Source organism: Xylona heveae (assembly GCF_001619985.1).
Source record: "Xylona heveae TC161 unplaced genomic scaffold L228scaffold_9, whole genome shotgun sequence".
NCBI lineage: Eukaryota > Fungi > Ascomycota > Xylonomycetes > Xylonales > Xylonaceae > Xylona > Xylona heveae.
Genome location: NW_017264201.1, coordinates 1,253,164 through 1,272,653, shown reverse-complemented (window position 1 = coordinate 1,272,653; position 19,490 = coordinate 1,253,164). Strand labels below are relative to the sequence as shown.

The window sequence follows — 19,490 nt, the reverse complement described above, 5'->3', positions numbered from 1 at the left end:
AGCGGGGCAGGGTTTTTATTTGCAAAAGGCCCGTTCCTTCGGCCTCCTCGTCTCTGGCCTATTGTCGCACCTTTTCGTCCTTGTCAGCTCGCCCGGTTCAACGTTCTGCAGACTCGCACCGCCTTTTCCTTCCTGGTTAGAGAGTCCGAGACTTTTCGCAACAATCTGGCACGATCTCACCGACCCACTTCTCCTGCAGAAAGATATTTCAAGGAAAAAGGTCAACAGTAGTCCGCGACTTCAATTGGTAGATTGCGCTGAAGACGCCAAGTGTACGGAAGGCCGAGAGGGAAAGAGGGCAGAAAAAAAAATTTTCTTACTGGCTCCTTCAACCCCCTCTCTCACCTCAGCTCCGTACCGGTTCCTGCTTTTATGACTGTTTTTGGGTCGAACGGTTCTGCAGCTTGGACGCTCGTAACTGGTACAAGGCCGCGACCACAAGAGTGTGAGTAGACTTTTTTTCTTTTCCCTCTCCTCCTCGTTTTCCCCAGGACAGAGCGGCTGTTCCCCTCCAGTCGGTGTCAGCCGACTGCTTCTTCGCGTGCTCGACTCATGCCGGAAGGGGCAAGCGTTGAGGGCCGGCAGCGTTATAGAATCGGGATCCTCGCGTGGCCACCTGGTCGAGTGGGTGACGCCTAGTCTGCGTTTTGCCTCTGGCCACTTCCCGGTGGGCGATCCCACTTTGGTCAGAACCCCTCGGGCACTCGGGCGGTCGGGCGGGCAGCGCCAGCTTCCCTCCGCCAACTACGGTGTGGTTAGCTAAAAGGCCCACCCGCCAGTCGCAATCCCCTTTTGGTTTGCGAACAAGTTCTCATTTGACTGGCGTGACCGGCTTGGCTAGGGGCGGGCTGAGCACATCTTGCGTTGGCGAAGCCGACCCGCTGCAAGCCGCGGGCACGGATACGATCAAGCGCAGACGGCCCGACACTATCGATACTAACAGGTAAAGTCAGCTTTAGTCCGGTCATAGTTTCGAATTTCATTTCACTACTTCGGCCACGCCTTTTTTACAAGCCGGCGAGAACCCAGGCCGTCCGGGACAGACTTTCAACGACCACGCCCGGGACTGCTTGTCCCAAAGGAAGGGGGAGACCACCTAGAAAGACCCACGTACCCCACTCGCGGGCGTGCCCTACCACGTCCCGTTGACGCAGCCGTGGAACGTGGGTTCTCGTCTCTGCTCTGTCGGATCCCAGCCCATATCAATCTTGTTCATTGCCCTACTTCTAGTCCCTTGTCCCCTCCAAATCCCCTTTCCCCTTCTTCACAACCCCCGTTGTCATTGACGCTGCCGCCCTTTCTCGATCCGCGACCCCTCGTGTTCACCGCTGCTCTTTTGGAAACCCCCTGGTCTATCAGTCATTGCAAGCGCCGAATGGGGTTATAATTGCTCGCTTTGCGCGCATCTTATTACCAACACACGGACGCCTCTCCGCTTGTCGCCTTGTCCCGTCCGTCCCTCTTATATTTTCGGCCCCCCCTCGCAAATGTATGCCAACCCAGGTCAACCGGGCCAACATCCATCGCAGTGGGACAATCAGCAAGCTGCTCATCTAGCTTATCCTCCTCGACAAGAGTACGGGGTAAGTGCATGATCGACCCTCTTCTTCTCTTCGACCTTCCTCTGTTTGGTGCTTCATTCTTCGGGTGCTTACCATTTGGCATTTACAGCGTCCTCCAACCACGACGGTCGACAACATGGTCACTATTCCTCGTCAGCCAAACGTTTACCTACCTAGCCCTCATGACCCTTACCGGGGTCTACCGCCCGACCCTTACCGGCCGCCGCCGCAGCAGCACATGAGTTTCAACCAGCCTGCGCCTCGTCAGCGGACCGCTATTGCCTGCAAATACTGCCGGAGACGCAAGGTACTGAGGTTCCCGCTGGGTCGTTTATGGGGTATTTCAATTTGGCTAACAACACGTCCTTGCACATTGTTATAGATTCGATGCTCTGGATTCGATTCGTCTCCTGAAGGTCGTTGCACTAATTGCATGCGCTTCCGCCAAGAATGTGTTTTCATGCCTGTGTCATCCCAGACTCAAGCATTTGTGCCTGCACACACGGCCTATCCGCATCTTCGAAACTCGGCCATGCCGCCTCGTGATCGGCCGTTGTATCCGCAAAATCCTGTCTTGTTCGGCGCGCATGGCCAGCCTCTGACGGGAGTGCTTCCTCAGCAGGAAGTGTATGGAGTAAGCGCTGCCCCAGGATATTCCGTTCCCTCGCCTACAACGGCGTCCTACCCTTCTCCTACGGCAAACGGATATCCATATGATGACCGACGGGATCGCGAACGGGAGGATTCTCACGCTGCGCTTTTGCCGCGACCCTTGCCCGGTGCTCCAGCGCCAGGCCGGCGCAGCTCCGGTGAATACCAATATCCTGATCCCACGCCTCTCAATGTGCAGCCGGTCTCGGCCACGACTGCGACCCCCCACGCCATGCCTGCCCAGCAACCCTACTACTCGACCCAGCCGCCTCGACGCTCGCCTCCGGCGACTTATGCGTACGAAAATAGGGGCTCGGCTTCTCCTCATGGTCTGGTTCCTGTTACTACGGCAGCACCTTCTGCGTATCCGTATCCGACTTCGCATTCCCCTTCGGCTGTGCCGCCAGTTGCCAGGTTAGATGGCAGGACCCCTCCGCCCCCTCCATCGCAGCCCTCGCCTCACCAGGACGCTCGATCAGGCATGAGCATCCGAGTGATGATGAACTCAGATCAAGGGTCAGGTGGAAGGAGCAGCACGGACAGTGACATGCTCAACGCTCTCAACCGACGACCCATGTGAGCGGGAAGTCACAAACCTGCCGACCTCTTCGCGCAGACATGAGCAGCAGGCATGCCTTTCTGCGCCAGTCGATTCCTTGCAAACTTATTGATTTTATGACGACACTGCGTGTTTCCTTTTGAAGGAAAAACAAAAAGTCATACGGAGGCATATTTGATTGTTTCAATCGTACGATTTCTTTTCTGTTTCATACCAATCCGAATCTTACGGCAGATGACATGGGTAGCATAATTTCCCCCCCAACTTGTCATCAACAATGGGCGGCAAATTTCTGTTGCTTTTAATTGTACTCTGGTGGTTTTTCTATTATGGTATTATTCTCTGTTCTTTTCGCCTATTGCTCTTTCTTCCTGCTTTCCTTTGCACTACAAGCGGCCATGTATTTCTTTTCCTCTAATCTGGGTGGCTATTGTCCTTCTTGCGGTTTTCTACGAATAAAAAACGGGAAAAGGTGCCCATATACTGCGCCTAGGGCGGGAGCACTTGAACTTTGGGATAAATGGTTGGGCGGCTTATCTGCAGCAATATCCATTTCATCGAGCATGGGACGGCTATCTGAATTGTTATTTTCTGTCACTTCTTTGTTCTTCCGGTATTGTTTTGCAACGCTTCTCCGCCCTTTTTCTTTTTTTTTTTTTTCTATGTCTCTTTTAATCGGGCTGGAATTTTGCTTTTTTGGTTGTTTGGAAACACTTACATTGGGTGAAATGGAAATGGGCGGCCTCATTGATATTTTCACTGTTTTGACGGATTATATGAAGTCTGAATGCTGCGGTTTTGGTACATAGCTACACTGCAAATATTATTTTATGGTTATGATTTGATATTCTGCCTATTGTGAGTCTGGGATCTTTTGTGCTTCAATATGCTCTTTCTGTCATCTTTTCACTTTCTGTTTTGCCATGTTGAATGTCTTTTGGCTCTTTGTCTCCTAACTACCTACTGTATTGTCGAACGTACGTCCGAGGGTCTGACCAGCTTACAGGGTACGGTTATACCGCGGCTAGCGGTTTGCGGCACGCTGCATATTTCCTCTTTCGGGAGAATTTTCTCGGCAAATGACATCACCATCATCGCTGTCTTTCACTCCGTACACCGACCGCAGCGACTAACTGTAGCTCGGCCTTATTTTAATTTTTTTTCTTTCCACAAAAGAGAAAAATCGAAGAGGGGGAAATTAACAGTGTCCGAACCATTTGCAACTTAGTGGATATATACATTTCTGTCATTCGGAAGCACTTGAAAATACCAAGGGTAAAGTAAATAATTTTTTATTTCATTTTTCTTTAATTTCTCTGTTCCTTTTATCACAAAATTTCCATGTCACACATATTTCCACAGAAACTGTCTATGAGTTTAGCTTTTTGGACAAAGAAAAAGACGACTCACTTACCAAGTGTAGAATTGCGGGTGCAGATATCCCGCTACTTTGAAAGAAATTGCATCCAAGGAAAGGGAAAAGGAGGCTGACATTATTGGACAACAAATCGGGATTTAATTTCCGGGATTTTGGCCGTCTATTCACACGTCATTTACAAAGGGAGGTTTATATTTTCACAAAAATAATGGAGAAAAAAGAGGAAAAGAAGAAGAAAAAAAAATTTCCCTTTTGTTCTCCTTGTTTCCACGTGCGAAGCCGAAGCCACTTACCCGCCAAGTTTGCCGTTATTCCCGTCAGACCAGCGGCCAACGCGGCGTCATCCGCTTCGAGAGGGGGAGGTGGATTCATTTTGGGGCCGTACCGTTGGTGCGAGCTATGCTAAAGAGTCGCGCGGTTGTGCGTATCATTTGTCGGCCCACTTGCCGAGAAATTGAGAACGGACTCTTGTTCGTTTTGCGCTTTTCTTTGCTGGCGGCTTGACCGCTCGTTTTTTTTCTGGCCGGCAAAGGCTGACCGGCCCGATACTACCGTAGTCCGAGGAGAAAAGGGAGGAGAAGGAGGGGGGGGAAACGAGAGAGAAGAAGAAGAAGCGCCGTTTGGTATGTCTACTGGCTAAAAGAGTAATGAGGAGCGCTTCCGGAGACCTGGGCCACCTGTTCATGGGCAGGGGCAGCGGGGGCCCTAATATTGACAATAGAGTGCTAACCGTCGGTATGGGCCAATGATGTTTGATAGAAGCCTAAAAGATTAGCGATCTGATGGGTATTATTGCAGATGGGAGACTGCGCTTTTCGTGAGCAGGTGGGTTTGGTCTCCACTGTTCCCACTATTGAGTTAATATACTTTGGTTACTCTACGCAGGACGTGCAACTGCAACTGCAACGGCAGGAAATAATCTTCTCAAGTTTAGTATAAAGCCCTGCCACGAAAAGGGAATTACCGTTTTATTGCCCCACCGGGAGGGGTGAACAAAGCGGAGGCCAGTTTTGTTAAACCACCGCTACTACCGTCATCTTGCAGCAAACGCCGATGGGTTGTCCTTTGTACTATAACGGCATGAACCTTGTTTCTGCGACCCTCATGTGTCAAGTCAATTGTTTTGTTCGGGTGATGATTGGAGCATATCTCACTTTATAGCCCGCACAACCAAGGGTCAACCATGGGTTGGATTATTGCAGTTGAACATTACAGGAGTGGTTGTCCTCACTGGTTTGAAATGGCGGCAGTTGTATACTTCTAGGAGGGGCTCTGGAGTACTGTATTGCCCCGCTGTCCCTCCATTGACGCATACTACCATGTCATAGTCTAGTAAGGACACCATACCAGGACAGTATAGGCACCTTGTCATGGAAAAGAAGGGAAAGGAAAAAGTTAAATCTAACTAGCAAGGAAAAGCCTCAAGAAAAGAGAGGTTCTGAGAAGATATTTCTTCAATTCGTCAACAATCCATGTTGCTATTGCATGAAACACATTGGCACTGTTGCAGCTGGACAGGGTGTGTGTTTCGAGTGGTGATCGCCAGGTGTCGCTCGGAAATTTTTGATCGACAAGTCTACGGTCGCTAAGTCAAGCGACCGAGATGGAGCTGTAAAACCTCGGCACAATCCGCCTTTTGACAGTTTTTGCGGCTTTTTGCGAGACAGCCAAGCCCTTCTACGCCCCACTTGGCACTTCAATGAAGACAGGATATAATCGTCGACTCTCATATGAACCATGGTTCACTTCAACACTACTTGGTAATTGGAAACACATTTAATTTCGGCGGTACTTTGTACGTTTTGCCCTCGGTCCTTTGTACGCAAGCTTTTTTTGGTTCAAAGTTTCGTCTCACAGTCTCGTCTCACAATTTCCCTGACAAGCAATTCAATAATTCGATTATTTTTTTTTTTTTTTCTGATTTTCGCCAATGGTAATTTCATTTTACGTACAGAGTCACGATATGCTTTTTTTCTCGGTCTGTTTTCGTGCAAGTCCCCACTCTGATTGCTTTTCCTACCGTCTATTTTCCTTCTTTTTCTGCCGTTGAATCTCGGGACCACTTGCCTTTGGGAAAGGAAAACTCAGAAAACCCTAAGGTGACCATACATGACGACCGTTCCCTGCAATCACCCGTCGATCATCGTTGGTTTCAGATTTTTGTACCCTTGGTACTGAGCACTACCTGCGTTTAGGCCTGTCGAGGTTTGGTTTCATGTGGGATTTGTCGATCGAATTACACGTTTTTTTTTTCTTTTCCTTTTTCCCTCTACCCCAACGTCGACCCCCCAACCAGTCATGGTTCGTTATTGCTTTTTCCTCAAAAAATGGTTGAAAAGGTAACGATGATCATCATCGTGATCTTGCGCAACCGCTTTGAAATGGCAGAATCCAGATTGAGATTAGATCCGTCGTGATCAGGGCGGCTGGGAAACTGACCAACAGAGTACGAGTAGAGTTACTGATCGGCCTCATCTAACTAAATCGAATACAGCAAACATACACGAAAGCCAGCTACTTTCTTTGAACTACTTCTCTTTGCGTGTGTGTGCGCAAGTTTCTTGTTCTCTCTCACTTCTTTTTTCCCCTTCCCCCCTACAGTCTTTTTCCCACGCGAAATACAGGAAAAACAAAGTTTTGCCCGCACCGCACCGTACCGTACCCGTGGTGACCTACCTATTTTCAAGCTGGCCGGCCGACTTGTACCCGTCCTTGACATGGAGTCTGGTTCTTGGGTCTTTTCGCGTGGGACGGGTGGAAATTGAACGGTGGGTTCGGTAAAAGGAAGCCATGCGTGGGCCGGTGCGGAGCCAGACCCAGTTGCAAAAAGGGCGAGAAGAACAACAGTCACGCTGTCGTGTCGCGACCGGGAACGCCACGACCGACCCGAACAGCACCCTAATTTCTTTAGACCGCTCCGTCTACTCTTGTCCAAGGTCCAAAGGACCTAGGTTCCTTTGAGACCAAATGAATTGGATGAGCAGAATACTTGTACCATCACAATACAGGACTCTGTACCAGTTCCTTTTGGGTTTTGGACCTCGCCCCAGAGGATCGACTTCTGGTTCCACGTCATCGGACTGAAGCCGAAAGACCATAGGACTGTTGGACTGCCCTGAGATCTAGTCAAGGTGACTGATGCATGAACCAGCTTGCGTCCATTTCAGCCCCAGTCTGTCTATTACAGTATGAATATACCTTGACCTTGGACGAAAAAGTCACTTCAAGCTCCCTTTTGGTTTCTCAAGGGTCAGTGCGGCAGACCAATGTACCGCGGGCAAAGACGCCCTTCTCCAGGGTACGCGGCTCGCACGAGACAATAGTTCGTGATTTCCGCTTCGAAAACGGCCCGCTCTGTGCTGGGAAGATCCCAATATATACGCGTCCGACCAGTGGACGTGGCGTTTATTGGATATAGCTCAGCTACGGAGTACACACGCTGAGCAGAACCGATTCGCAATCGTTGACATAATGTCGATCAGCTGGGCTGGATATTTGTCAGCCCCCCAGCGAGACCCTCGTTCTCCTCGCATTAGATTGTTTGACGTAGATGATGGCCTCTGGGGAGGAGTCCCTTTATGTCTCGTATTAGTTTCACGGCGGGAAGGAGAATAGTGAGGTAGATACGTAAGGTACATTCTCAAATCATGGGAGGTACAGCTTATTGAACTCGAATAGCCGTGTATAACCGGATAGTGGATAATGAAAGCTCTACCGTCGTCGAGTCAAATGCAAGCTCGGTGTTGATTAGACTTTACTCAAGCGCCAACAGTAACTTATTGCCCGTAAATAGGTACTCTGTAGCTCCTGAACGTATAGCTAGCCATGACTTAAACACTATACTTACTATACCGTATATACCTCCTATTTCCTTAATATCTCTAGGTAAGGTAGGTGCTGTAGATGAGATGCTCACAATTATTAACCTCGGAGTGAACCCCCGTGTTGATTGAGCTAGACCTACGTCCTGACTCCTGCGAGCTAGACCACGACTTACCTCCTACACCTTAAGCTACAAGTACAGGAGTAATTAACTTGGCATGAAACCGATTTTACTTGTCAAAAAGTATCTTGTATCTTGTGTCTTGTGTCGTGCATGTGCTTTGATCCCCTCCGGCCCCTCCGGGCCTCTGCATCTTCAGCATCTTCAGCGGGTCTATGCGACTCAGGGGTACGTTTATTCTCCACATACTCCGCATACTCCGCATACACCGCATACACCGCATCTACTTTTACCTACGCCTACGCCCATGCTCTTCTCATACCCTCTCATACTCATCTCATGCTCATGCTCCTTGTTATAGTTCATGGTTTATAGTATTTGTCCAAAAACACGAGCTACTCAGGTGGGGGGACGTCTTATATGAATCTGAGATGAGACGAGCAGCACACATATGCATTGAGCAATACATGTTTACTATACTTCCTTATATACCCCCTTATATACCTAGCCCCTAACTACCTAGGTAGGTAGCTTATATTATTGTTTACCTTATATAGGTACCTTTTGCACCTTCTACGTGCCATATTAAATACCCCATATATATATATAGCTGATCTATATATGTAGCTGTTTGAGTCTGCTTACACTTCGACAAGATGAGACGACGAAATGTTGAAGGATGAAGTATGAACGATGTCAATGTCAATGTCAATGTCAATGGACAATGGACAATGTCAATGCCCGCCTCCACTGTCCAAACCTTACAAAACTAACAATGATACTACTACATGACAATACGACAACACGACTATTCCTAGAGTCTCATACAGAAGCGTGCCGACCCTGTGGAGTGCGGACCGGACTGTGGAGTGCGGAGTGCGAACTATGACTGTGTAGCGTGGACTGCGGACTGGACTGCGGAGCGGACTATCGACTTGGACGGCAGATGGTGGACAGCGGACGGCAGACTGTGGACCAGACTTGGCAGCCACATTGAACTGAGCACTGAGCACTGAGCATTGAGTATAGTATTAGCAATATCTGACGAGTAACAATCTGCAAGAAAAAGTAACAGCAACGTTTAACCGCAACGGCAATGGCAATAAGTAACAGCCGAGCAATGACGGTCACATCACACACTCCAGGTACTTCCAAGCTTCCCAAGGGCAAAACAAGACCCCAACCCCCTCCTCCTCCGGCAGTAGACAAGAAAAGAGCGGGATGAGAGGAGAGGGGACGGAAAGACGGGAAAGAAAAGAGAATAATAAAGACCAGGAATCCAGGACCCATTTTACATTCATAAGGTAAATAACTTAAATGTAAAGGTAAATGAACATTATGAACCTCAATGAATTAAATGAACTCTCCGCAGCCCGCTAACCACCTATACATAAGATAGACTGTCGGGTCGAACTTCGCCCCGGTGTTGCATAGCGGGCATCAACAAAGCTTCCGTGGATTAGACTGAGATGCCATTTCCAGATGTCGTCATTCGTGACGAGTGCCTAAGGTATACTGGAGGGATACTGGCGGGATGTCGAAAGGGTTCTGGAGGGATATCGGAGGGATAGTAAAGGGATATCGAAGGGACCCTCGACGGAAACTAAAGGGATACTGGACAGATAGTACACCACGGTCGACGATGATAATACACCGCGGTACACCACATCACCATGCCATGAAAAACTCCGATCAAGGAGTCTTAGCCCAGGATGAACCGGATGTTAAAGAATCATCAGATCATTTAGGACGACATGTTCCATGTATTCGAAAACTGCGGTAATCAGTTTATTATTTGCAACGAGACGTTTCGGCGTGCTAAGTTGCGGGATTATGTCTAGGATTAAGTTTTTAACAATACTTGCGTCGATAGTAAGACAAAGGAAAGAAATGATAGAAAGGAAAGTAAAGACAGCAAAGAAAGTAAAGAAAGTAAAAGAAGGAAAGAAAGGAAGGAAAGAAAAGAAGAAGAAAAGGAAAAAAGTATTAATTAAAACGGCGTAATGTGCATTGATAGGACTGTTATATTGCAGAAGAAGTATGGTCAGGAGGTCTGCGACGAGATGCGCAGGATGGATGGCTATTTTTAAGTAAGAAAAGGGGCAACAGTGGGACAATGTTATTTGCGAGATCCTGTCCTGATCCTGGAAAGGGCTGCACTGGAGGCGCTACCCCAAAATTGACATGAATATCGAAAAAAGGAAACGATAGGCGGGAAATCAAGAAAAAGAAAAGGAAATGATGTTTTAAAAGAAAGACCGTCCTGATGCTTGTAACGGTGGAAAACCTGTCAGAATGCAGGACTGGTTGCTCCGCGTAAATAATGCTAATGAAAGCGTGATAGACAAAATGAGAGCTGGTAGACCACCAGCTCTGATGAATACCGGATAAAATATCAGTAGCGCTGGCTCAAGGCTACTACAAGAATGCAAGCAAAAGCCGACAATGATCAGACTCATCCAAGAACTTTGCATATTTCTGCCCTCTTCTTCGAATCCTTTACCAATATGTCCCTCGACTTCATGACCGCCTCGAGAGTACCAACGACCTTGTGAAAGCTTGAAGCGGCTCCTCGCTGTTGCGTAAATCGAGCAATACTGAGTTGTGCTCGTCTTCCATGTTCAAGGACAGTCATGACCTCGCAAACAAACTCCACTTCCTTGATTCGAAGGTCTGGTCTAGTCAGCTACCCAGAAAATAAAAAATATTTTGGATAAGAAAGACTCACAATTATTCTGATCGACTCGTCCAAAAACCAAGCTGCGCTGCGCGTCAACTGCAACATCCCGGAGTCCATATTTTCTCCAGCCCCTGAGGACGGTAGCTACTTCTCGGCGGGCCTTCGTTTTGGTGGTGGCAAAGCACATTAGGGCCGTAGCAGGCTTGATATGAAACAATCGCATAAACCAGCTCTGCTGTGGCTGTGCCGAGCGGAAGTGAACGTCCTCGACCAGTCTCTCACTGACTCGCTTACGCTGGTTCCGCTTGTTTTTGACGACTACATCTGAAGCCATATCGTTATCCCTGACGGAATCACCTAGATTGTTTCATTAGTCGGTCGAATATGTACAATTGCTGAAACATTATATTTACCGTAGGGAAGAATCTCTTCGTCTTCGTGTCCAGACTCGCGTTTACCAAACATTCGAAAAAGACCCTTTTTGCTTGCCCCTGAAGACTTGCGTGAACCCGGCTGTGCTGGAAAGGTTGTTGTTCTTTGAGAAGCTCCACTAAACCGTTTGTCGCCCGTGGAATCGACTGCTCGTGCGTCCTTGTTCTGCTTCTCCTGGGAGCTTTCATAGCTTGCACTCGTCTCTCGCGAACCTTCCGACATATGCTTCGACCGTCGTTTGAACCAGCTCTTCAACTTTTGGTCGCCGCTTCCTTTGCGGCCACCCACATTGTCCGATTGTCCATGAGCCATCTCGTCTTCGATATCTACAAAGTCGAGCATAGGACTTTTGCGCGTATTCTTTTCTGGCATGGGTCTGCCATTCGGTGCCCCCAAGACTCTCTCGACGTTTCTTTTGCGAATGTTAAGAGCTGGTATCGCATCGGCGGGCACATTCTGCGGCGGTTTGCCAACCAAACGAATAGTCTCCAACTCGTGTACCTCTCGTCGGAGCGATTGAGCCTGCCGAGTGGTCGTCATTGGCTGCGAGACTGACCTCATTCCAAAAATTTCATCCAAGCTACCTTGCGAGGCATCAGCATCAGAGAAGCGGCCTTCTTCAGATATTGCAGGGAGATGTATTTGGCTCATGGGAGTTCGAGGACCCGGCGCAGATGCGATTCGTCTGTTCATATCCTGAATGTCGTGAGCGGCTGTACTGGGCTGCATGAGACGGTCAAGGTGAGCGATAACATCGTCCAAGTACCCTTCAGATTCATCCCGGTCGTGAATCCGGCGGCCAGATGTCTCCATTTCTCCCTCGGAATCGACTTGTTGGTCAGGAAATGCTCCTTGGCGAGAGTAAGAAGCTGTGAGCGTCTGACATTTCAGAGATGCAATATTTACACCCGCAACAGATCTGCTATGAGGGGTTGGGCCATTCACAGACACCGATCGTAATGTGTCCCCATGGTTGGGTTGTTTGCCGTTGGGCTTCTCGGCAGGTGTAGATCCTTGAAGTTCAGATACCGGCGGCCCATTGAAGAGCTCATCGCAGAATTTCTCCAGCTCACTGCTAACATGTCTCGTCTCATCATTCCAAGCATGGCTGGGGACGCGAGACTTTTTTGTTCGAGGGACATTCGTCTCCACGACAGCTGGGCCCTTTCGAGACCGCACAATTTGTTCCCGAGTCGGTATCGGACTATCGTCCCCGTACGTGGCGAGTCGGCTGGCTGCGGTGTAGTTCGACCCCATAAACGGAGACGACCGAACTGGGGTCCGTGGCGATTCTAGTCTCTGCGTGACCACTTCAGGGCTGCCCGAGGGAACTCGCTTTCGGAGATGAGAGAAGCTCACCCCTCTCTTGCGTCGGGAGCCTCGCGGCACAAGAACTGGTGGACTACTTGGATACTGCGAGCTGACTAAAGAGCTCCTAGAGTCATGTCCATCTCGACGTGCAGCGCGATGGGATCTGCGGGATGTTGCAACCGAAGCCCGAGAGCTGGATGGTCCATGGCTCCTGATGGTCGCTGCATGTCTGGTGTGAGGTTGACGGCCCCGATGGACCGTTACGTTAGCATAAGATGCTCGCGCCTCGCCCATTGGCCCCGACGAGGCTCGGAAAGGATCGTAGCTGTCACCGGTCTTTGCTACTCTCGGTTCGTCATAATACGCATCCCGCGGGTGAATGTAATCGGAAGAGATGATCGAATACTGAGATTGCTGCCTGACTGGAGTCCTTCCTCGGGCAGCTGGCTTGCTATGATGGTAATCACTTGCCGAGTATCCTAGCGCTGCCCCGGCAAAATTCTCCAACTGGTCCTCTCTATATTTCATGAGAGCGCGGTAAAAGTACTTTTGTTGATTCGGTCTACAGAGGATTTTTTTTGTCAGAAGATGGAGGTATCCGAGAGAGAGTCTAGTGCACCTACTCGTGATCTAGCAGCTTTTTGATCAAGTCCTCTTTGGTTTCCCTGTGCCATAGCGTTTGCAAATTTCGTAGGAGCTCCTTGTCAATCTCGTCTCGACCGCCAATCGGTCTCTGATACTCTTGGTTAAGGTCGTACGGTGATATATCAGCCCATGCTTCTAGCGTAGAATCAATTCCGGTATATCCCCCTTCGGGCTTGTATTTCGTCATCAAAGGGTGCTGCCGTACGCCGGCCATGTCGATACGAACATTTGGATCTCGACGAAGCATTCGATGAATTAGATCCCTCGCTTCCATGCTCATATCGGTTGGCATCATCAGGCGTCCGAGCTTCACCTGCTTGAAAATGTCCGCCAGTGTGGGCCCATTAAAGGGCAGTTGTCCGGCAATCATGGTGTAAAGCACAACACCACAAGACCATATATCAACCTTGTCTCCACGATAACGATGGCCGCTGAGAACTTCCGGGGCTGCATAATGCGGGCTCCCGCAAGATGTCTCAAGCAAGACACCCACCGGTTGAAGGGCAGCCATTCCAAAATCGGCCAGCTTCACGTTGCAGTCTCGGTCAAGAAGTATGTTCTCCGGCTTGAGGTCCCGATGATAAACATTGAATCGGTGGCAATGAGATAAGCCAGCGATGAGCTGTCGAAATAAGCGGACAGCTTCCCATTCGGGGAGCCGGCCGTTGTTCGCAACATAATCAAAAAGCTCGCCCCCTTCAACATGCTCGAGGACCAAATATCTGGAGGTCAAAAAGTTATGAATATCAGCAAAGGTTATGATCGTGTGCAAGCAAATAAAAAAAAAAAAAAAAAAAGTCGACTCACAGCTCTCCATGGTTCTCCCAAACGTCATACAAATTGATCACGTTGGGATGTTGAAGGAGTCTCATCAATACAACCTCGCGCTCAATGCCAAACGGCATAGTCGGAGCATCTTCCCCATCAGCCGCAGCTGCCAAAGCATCCAAGCCAGCGAGACTTGTTGCTCTGGTTCGAACCGCTGATTTCTTGGAAACGACCTTGACTGCAGCAAATTGGCCCGTGATAACATTTCTCGCCAGTCTCACCCGAGCTGTGGCTCCTTTTCCGAGCGTTCTACCTAGCTGCCATGGGCCTATATGTGTTTTTCTCTTCCCTGATGCTTTTGTCGACGTTGTGGATATTTGGGAGTTGCGGTTGGAGTTGTAAACGTCTTCATTTACGACAGCGGAGACTCTTGGATTTCCGGCGGCCACCTTTGGGGAGGGGAAATCCGAAACTGCCGCAAGATTGCCTCCAGGCTTAAGGGATTCATGATGTGGTATTGGCGACGAAAAGCTGTTGTCAGTAGTTGGGCGTCTGTTTGATGGCCGAGAAACATTCGCTCTCGAGGTTGCGTCTCCAAGAATTTGTCTCCTCGTCGGCGGTCTGTCGTGCGCGTTGGTAGGCCCCATGGTTTCTAGCCAAAACAGTCCGTCAGGGGACAGGAGTCTTCCGTTTCGACGTTGTTCAGAGTGTGAGGGATCCTCTAGGGGCAGAGCACTAGAATTATTGGATCCTTCAATTCCTCGATTGGGTTTTTGGTGGTGAGCAAGTGTTGTCAATAGCTATCCACGCCGCATCATGAAACCAGTGTGGCACTATTTATCCAGCTGGGATGTTTGGTTTATCTGGAAGCCAATGAAGCTCTCAGATTGAACCCTTTCCTGTGCTCGTCTGAAGGAAGGCCGGTCAATATGAAGATACTCTTGGTTTGCATGTAAATCACCGACCTTGGGTAGGCTTAGTATTGCCTCTGTCTAAAGACTGAGCCACTGCTCCTGCTCAAGCTGAGGTTGAAGGAAGGCAACAACAACAACAACAACAACAAACGACACCAAGATGACACAGCGGGATTCGTGCGATGATGTTAGAAAGGAGCGAGCAAAGCAGAAGTGCGCATGGTGAGAAACATGCAATGCGTTCCAGTGGCAAATTGCCTATCTAGGAGAAGAATGGAGTCTAGAAACGCAAAGGGTAGTATGTTTGTGTTTGTTGTTGGTAGAGCAGTACTGTGACGAAGCGAAGCCGAATGGTGAGGAATGTGTCAAGTGCCCGTCCTCCGACACCACCTTAGACCACCAAGGAATGCCACTTCATCTCGGCTCCACAGTCATACATAAAGAGCCAACGGCTTTGCTTTCAACAGACTCAGCTTTTACCTTCAAAGTATGCATGCAACGAGCTGTTTTAGAGTGTGCAGAAGGCATGTGCATTACCACGTAGGCGGTTCCACCAATCATTTTTGTCCTTACAGCATTGGATGCCGTCTCTTCTATTGGCAATTCGGGATAATTATTTTGCTCGTATATCCTTTCATCCAAAAATAGACGCCAAGGAGGCCCTTGTTTGCATTGGCCTATTTGGTCGAAGCAAAACGTTCGAGGAATCGAAACCACGTCGCTTTCGCACGCTGGTTCGCACATACTAGGGGATTTCAGCGGGGTGTTTCGGCTCAAACCAACTAGTAAACATCAAACATTAAGCAAAGAAAACTATAATAACGTGTCAATTCAAAGCAAGTTCTCATTGTTAGTATGAAGAACTGGAAAAGAGCGTATTTAAGGAAGTGCATGCAGGGTAAAGGTCTATATAAGAAATTCTGGTGGTCAGTCGTCCCGTTGATCATCCATAGAGGCTACCAGGGGGCTAACGGGCCGAGAGATCATTGGAGGTTAATCCGTTGGCCGCCGTTTCGGATCGACCAACTGCTCTCCAGCCCCGGGGGAAAGGGGGGCAGCTCCACGCTGATTCAGCAACTCTTTGCAGCGTGACTAATCAGGGTTCTCGGTTGTTCGTCGATCATTGCAGCTTCCCCAGCAGCTGGACCATGCACCCCGTCCAACTTCTGTTTATTTATTTTCAAAAGTGAAATGTATAATTTGCGCCATCTCCAGGTGGAGACAAATACTCATTCATGAATCCTACGTACGTGTAAAGATACATTTTAATCCATCCTCACTTGGCCTCTTTGATTGGTTCATTTTATATTTTCATTTTTTTTTTTTTTTTTTTTTTTCATATACAATTCTTTCGCTCCACTCTGTTTGCGACTTTCTTGATTCTTGACAGCTTAAATACAATATATGCAAGCAATTATCCAGGAAGCTCAGGCAAAATTCGCATACACTTGAGCATGACACCAACTTGAAGACCACTGTAAATTCAATTAAGACTTCAGGGAATCACAATCAGATACCAGGAGTCCTCGCTCGGGACTAACCACACCGTGGCTACAAAAGTATGCAATGCCTATGCCCTGAGCCCTGAGCGCATCCGACCAAGTTGATAGATAATCCAAATTCAACCAAGAAAAAAAAAAAGGGGAAGGCGTAGGATAAATAGAGAAGTGGCAGCTCCATATATGTGTAACGAGGATTTGACTGCAGCACACTAAGATAAAATCATAGGAAAAAAAAAATGTTAGAACTTAGAAAGATGAAAGACGAATAAGAAAAAGATGTAAATCCCTTAAGATTGCTCCCAGAGCCAGATGCAAGACGCCTAAAAACAGTACATGCTCCTGAGGTATCCAAGGACTTCATCATACAACTCTGATAGTCCCTAATGGGCAAACGACACCGAACACTTCGTTGATCTGTAGCCCAACAACGACCAAAAAAAAAAAAAAAAAAATAATCGCAGAGAACGCCGCTTTCCGCTCGTAGCCGTAAATATACACGCTTTGTAGTATGAAACGGAACTGTCAAGGAGAGAGTCGCATGCCTAAATTTCATTCTTCGGACGATGGCCTGAAATGCTATTGGCCTCGTCGGCACTGTCGTTGCTTATTATTTCCGACTTATCGACGGGCGAGACTGAACCCTCGTGCTTTTCGTCACGATTTTTTCCGCAGCCCTTCACAAGGATATGTCGCTATTTTGAAATTAGCATTCCAAATTTTTGGACAACTATACCGGTTTCACGATTCAAACTTACCTTCAAAGCATCTTTACGGGAAAAGCTCTTCTCGCAATGCCCACACGGGAAAGGCTTCACGGCAAGGTGAATTCGTTTGTGCCGCTTCAGATCGTGATTGCGATTGAAACTTTGAGGGCATTGATCACATCGAAAAGGCCGATCATTTGAAGGCTGAGGGGGCGGTTGAGCATGGGCTCCGTATAGCTGGGAGATGCCCGCTGCATGTGGTCCGTGGTAACCCGTAAGCAAGCCGTTGGCCATACTTCCGATGAGCGCCATCTGTCCTCCCGGGCTGTGCATGTTCGACATCACTGGACCGGGCATCGCAGGGAGAGAGTATGCGCTAAGAGCTCGGGGGTAATGATTTAGTTGAGGATTTGCAGCGGCTTGGAGCATGGGAGCTTGCGTAACACCAGGAGGCGATAGTCGCGAGGAGGGGTGTCGAGCATTGAGAGGGTTCTGTTGACTGGGCGAAGGAGCAGAGAATCCAGCGTACTGGGATTGATGTGGCGTTGAGGACGACTGAGATCCGCCGTAATAGGACGGTGTCGGAGGCTGTCTTTGGGCGTGATAAGGATCAGACGCCGGGATAGGAGAGGGTTGTGAGCCAGCTGTACTGGTGGGTGCTTGTGCGCTCAGAAGCGCCATTGCTTGCTGCTGTACCGCCAATGCTGGCAGAGCTCCAGGGGCCGACATGGACGCGGATGTAGGGAAAGGCGGCAGACTGAGTTCGTAGGGTGGCGGAGGAAGTGCATCTGCTGCGCTTGGGGAGTTGGTATTATTCCGGGTCAGCGAGTTAAAAGAGGGTGAGAACATTCCTCGCGGCGGGAGAAGCGGATTCATGACATTCGGCGTGCCATAGGTTGGTGTGGAGCCGAGGGTATACGGAGCAGCCGCTCCCTGAGAAGCGGCGGCCCAGATTGCACCCGGGCTGTACGCCGGTAAACCCTGGGTGGAGCCAGAACTCCCGCTATGAAGTCCAGAGGAAACAGGACTTAGTGCGTCACCGGGAGCTTGGGACGGTGGCGTCAAGAGATTGCCGACGCTGTTGACATTGGCGTTGACGGGAGACGGTTGCGGTACATTGACGGTGGTGAATGACGGGAACTTTTGCTGGATAGCAGATAATGATGGAGGCGGAAGCTCGAAGGCTGGGAGATTTGAAGCAGCTGATCTTCGGGCAGCAAAGCTCGAGGGAGCGCCCATCGGATCAGTAGCAGAACTCATGTAAGACGTCTGGACAGCTGCGGAAGCCACGTTGACGGTTTATATAGATGGAATCCGCCAGAGGCAGGTGGGGAAGAGGGGTTAATTGGGGGTTAAGTAATGACGGAGGTCAAGCGCAGTGAAACTCCGTGTCGATCTCTATTGGGGTTAAAGCTGGTGATTGAAAAATCCTTCGACTGATGGCACTGCTTTACTCAGCAACCGGCAGGATGTGTCGGTGCGAGTTAGACCTCTCGTGGAAGAATATGATGGTGTGAATCGCCTTGATAGTCGAGATGAGAAACGTGTGGAGGAGCGTTAAGCAGACCGGTAGCCAGAATATGCGTATATACTAACCGCTTTGAAAGGTCGAATACGAGTCGGCGAAGCTTCAATCCTCTTTGTCTAACAATGAGACCAGTAATTCGCGTCGTTGATTAACGATGTGGCCGTTGATGTCAGTAGAGGAGATGATGGCGGGGATCGTCCTCCTGATCAACGCTGAGCTCCAAGCCGAGGACAGGATAAATGACTATGAGAGTCGATGCTTCCGAAAGCCGTTTCCAAAGAAGTCGAATGGGCTTTATTGAAAGTTCTGTGAACAATGGACTTGTATAGATATGAAGCTTAAGTGTTTCCGTCCCAACTTCACCAAGGCAATCTCGCGTGTTACCTTTCTCTGATGAAGACAGAGGAAGAAGCAAGAACACCCACGGTTCTGAAAGGCACGAAGAGGAGAAGATGCTGCTCAAATCTATCACTGCGAGCTGGCTCGCAGTTGAAGCAACTTGATCGAAAGGCCCGCACGACGTCTTGCAATGCTGGGCTTGGGCAGATGGGAACCAGATAGCGACAGAATCCACGTAAGAGGAGACGAGAGTAAGAAGACGGCAAGGTCAGGTACTGTATGGGGGTCAAGTGGAGGGGTGCACCAGTACGTTTTTCTCACCTGGCGCTTTTAGAGGGCGGATGGCGGTCTTGAAGGCTGGCACCGCGGCGGTGGCACTCTCAGGTATTATGTATGCCAGGATTAGGTGACCATTCGCGTGGTTGGACTGGTGCAGGTGCTAGCCATGCGATTAAGGGCCGAGGGGAAACAAACCAAAACGATCTGGATCACGGCCGAGGGGTGGGCTGTTGGGTTTGGTTGTGAAAAGGCGGATACGGGTCGAGCTTCTTTTTTTTTCCTCTTTTCCTCTTGA

At 49.2% G+C, this 19,490-nt stretch overlaps 4 protein-coding genes across 4 annotated transcripts; 2 read left to right on the top strand and 2 right to left on the bottom strand.

Annotated features, from left to right (window-relative positions):
• Positions 1-1,235: 1,235 nt before the first annotated feature.
• L228DRAFT_182484 (hypothetical protein) lies at positions 1,236-2,947 on the top strand. Its single transcript, XM_018329582.1, has 3 exons — positions 1,236-1,583; positions 1,672-1,869; positions 1,945-2,947. The coding sequence occupies exons 1-3, from the start codon at positions 1,488-1,490 to the stop codon at positions 2,791-2,793; spliced, it is 1,143 nt and encodes a 380-aa protein (XP_018186488.1). The 5' UTR covers positions 1,236-1,487; the 3' UTR covers positions 2,794-2,947.
• On the top strand, positions 2,948-3,972 carry L228DRAFT_182495 (hypothetical protein). Its single transcript, XM_018329583.1, has 2 exons — positions 2,948-3,630; positions 3,779-3,972. Exon 1 carries the CDS (start codon positions 3,102-3,104, stop codon positions 3,579-3,581), a length of 480 nt encoding a protein of 159 aa, XP_018186487.1. The 5' UTR covers positions 2,948-3,101; the 3' UTR covers positions 3,582-3,630; positions 3,779-3,972.
• Positions 3,973-10,548: 6,576 nt separating this feature from the next.
• L228DRAFT_240651 (Pkinase-domain-containing protein) lies at positions 10,549-14,576 on the bottom strand (the record flags this gene model as incomplete). The annotated part of the gene is made up of 5 exons (XM_018331265.1): positions 10,549-10,766; positions 10,822-11,130; positions 11,187-13,078; positions 13,140-13,883; positions 13,969-14,576. The coding sequence occupies 5 exons, from the start codon at positions 14,574-14,576 to the stop codon at positions 10,549-10,551; spliced, it is 3,771 nt and encodes a 1,256-aa protein (XP_018186486.1).
• Positions 14,577-16,941: 2,365 nt separating this feature from the next.
• L228DRAFT_249767 (hypothetical protein) lies at positions 16,942-18,572 on the bottom strand. The gene has a single exon (XM_018333159.1). It carries the CDS (start codon positions 18,307-18,309, stop codon positions 17,038-17,040), a length of 1,272 nt encoding a protein of 423 aa, XP_018186485.1. The 5' UTR covers positions 18,310-18,572; the 3' UTR covers positions 16,942-17,037.
• Positions 18,573-19,490: the final 918 nt, after the last annotated feature.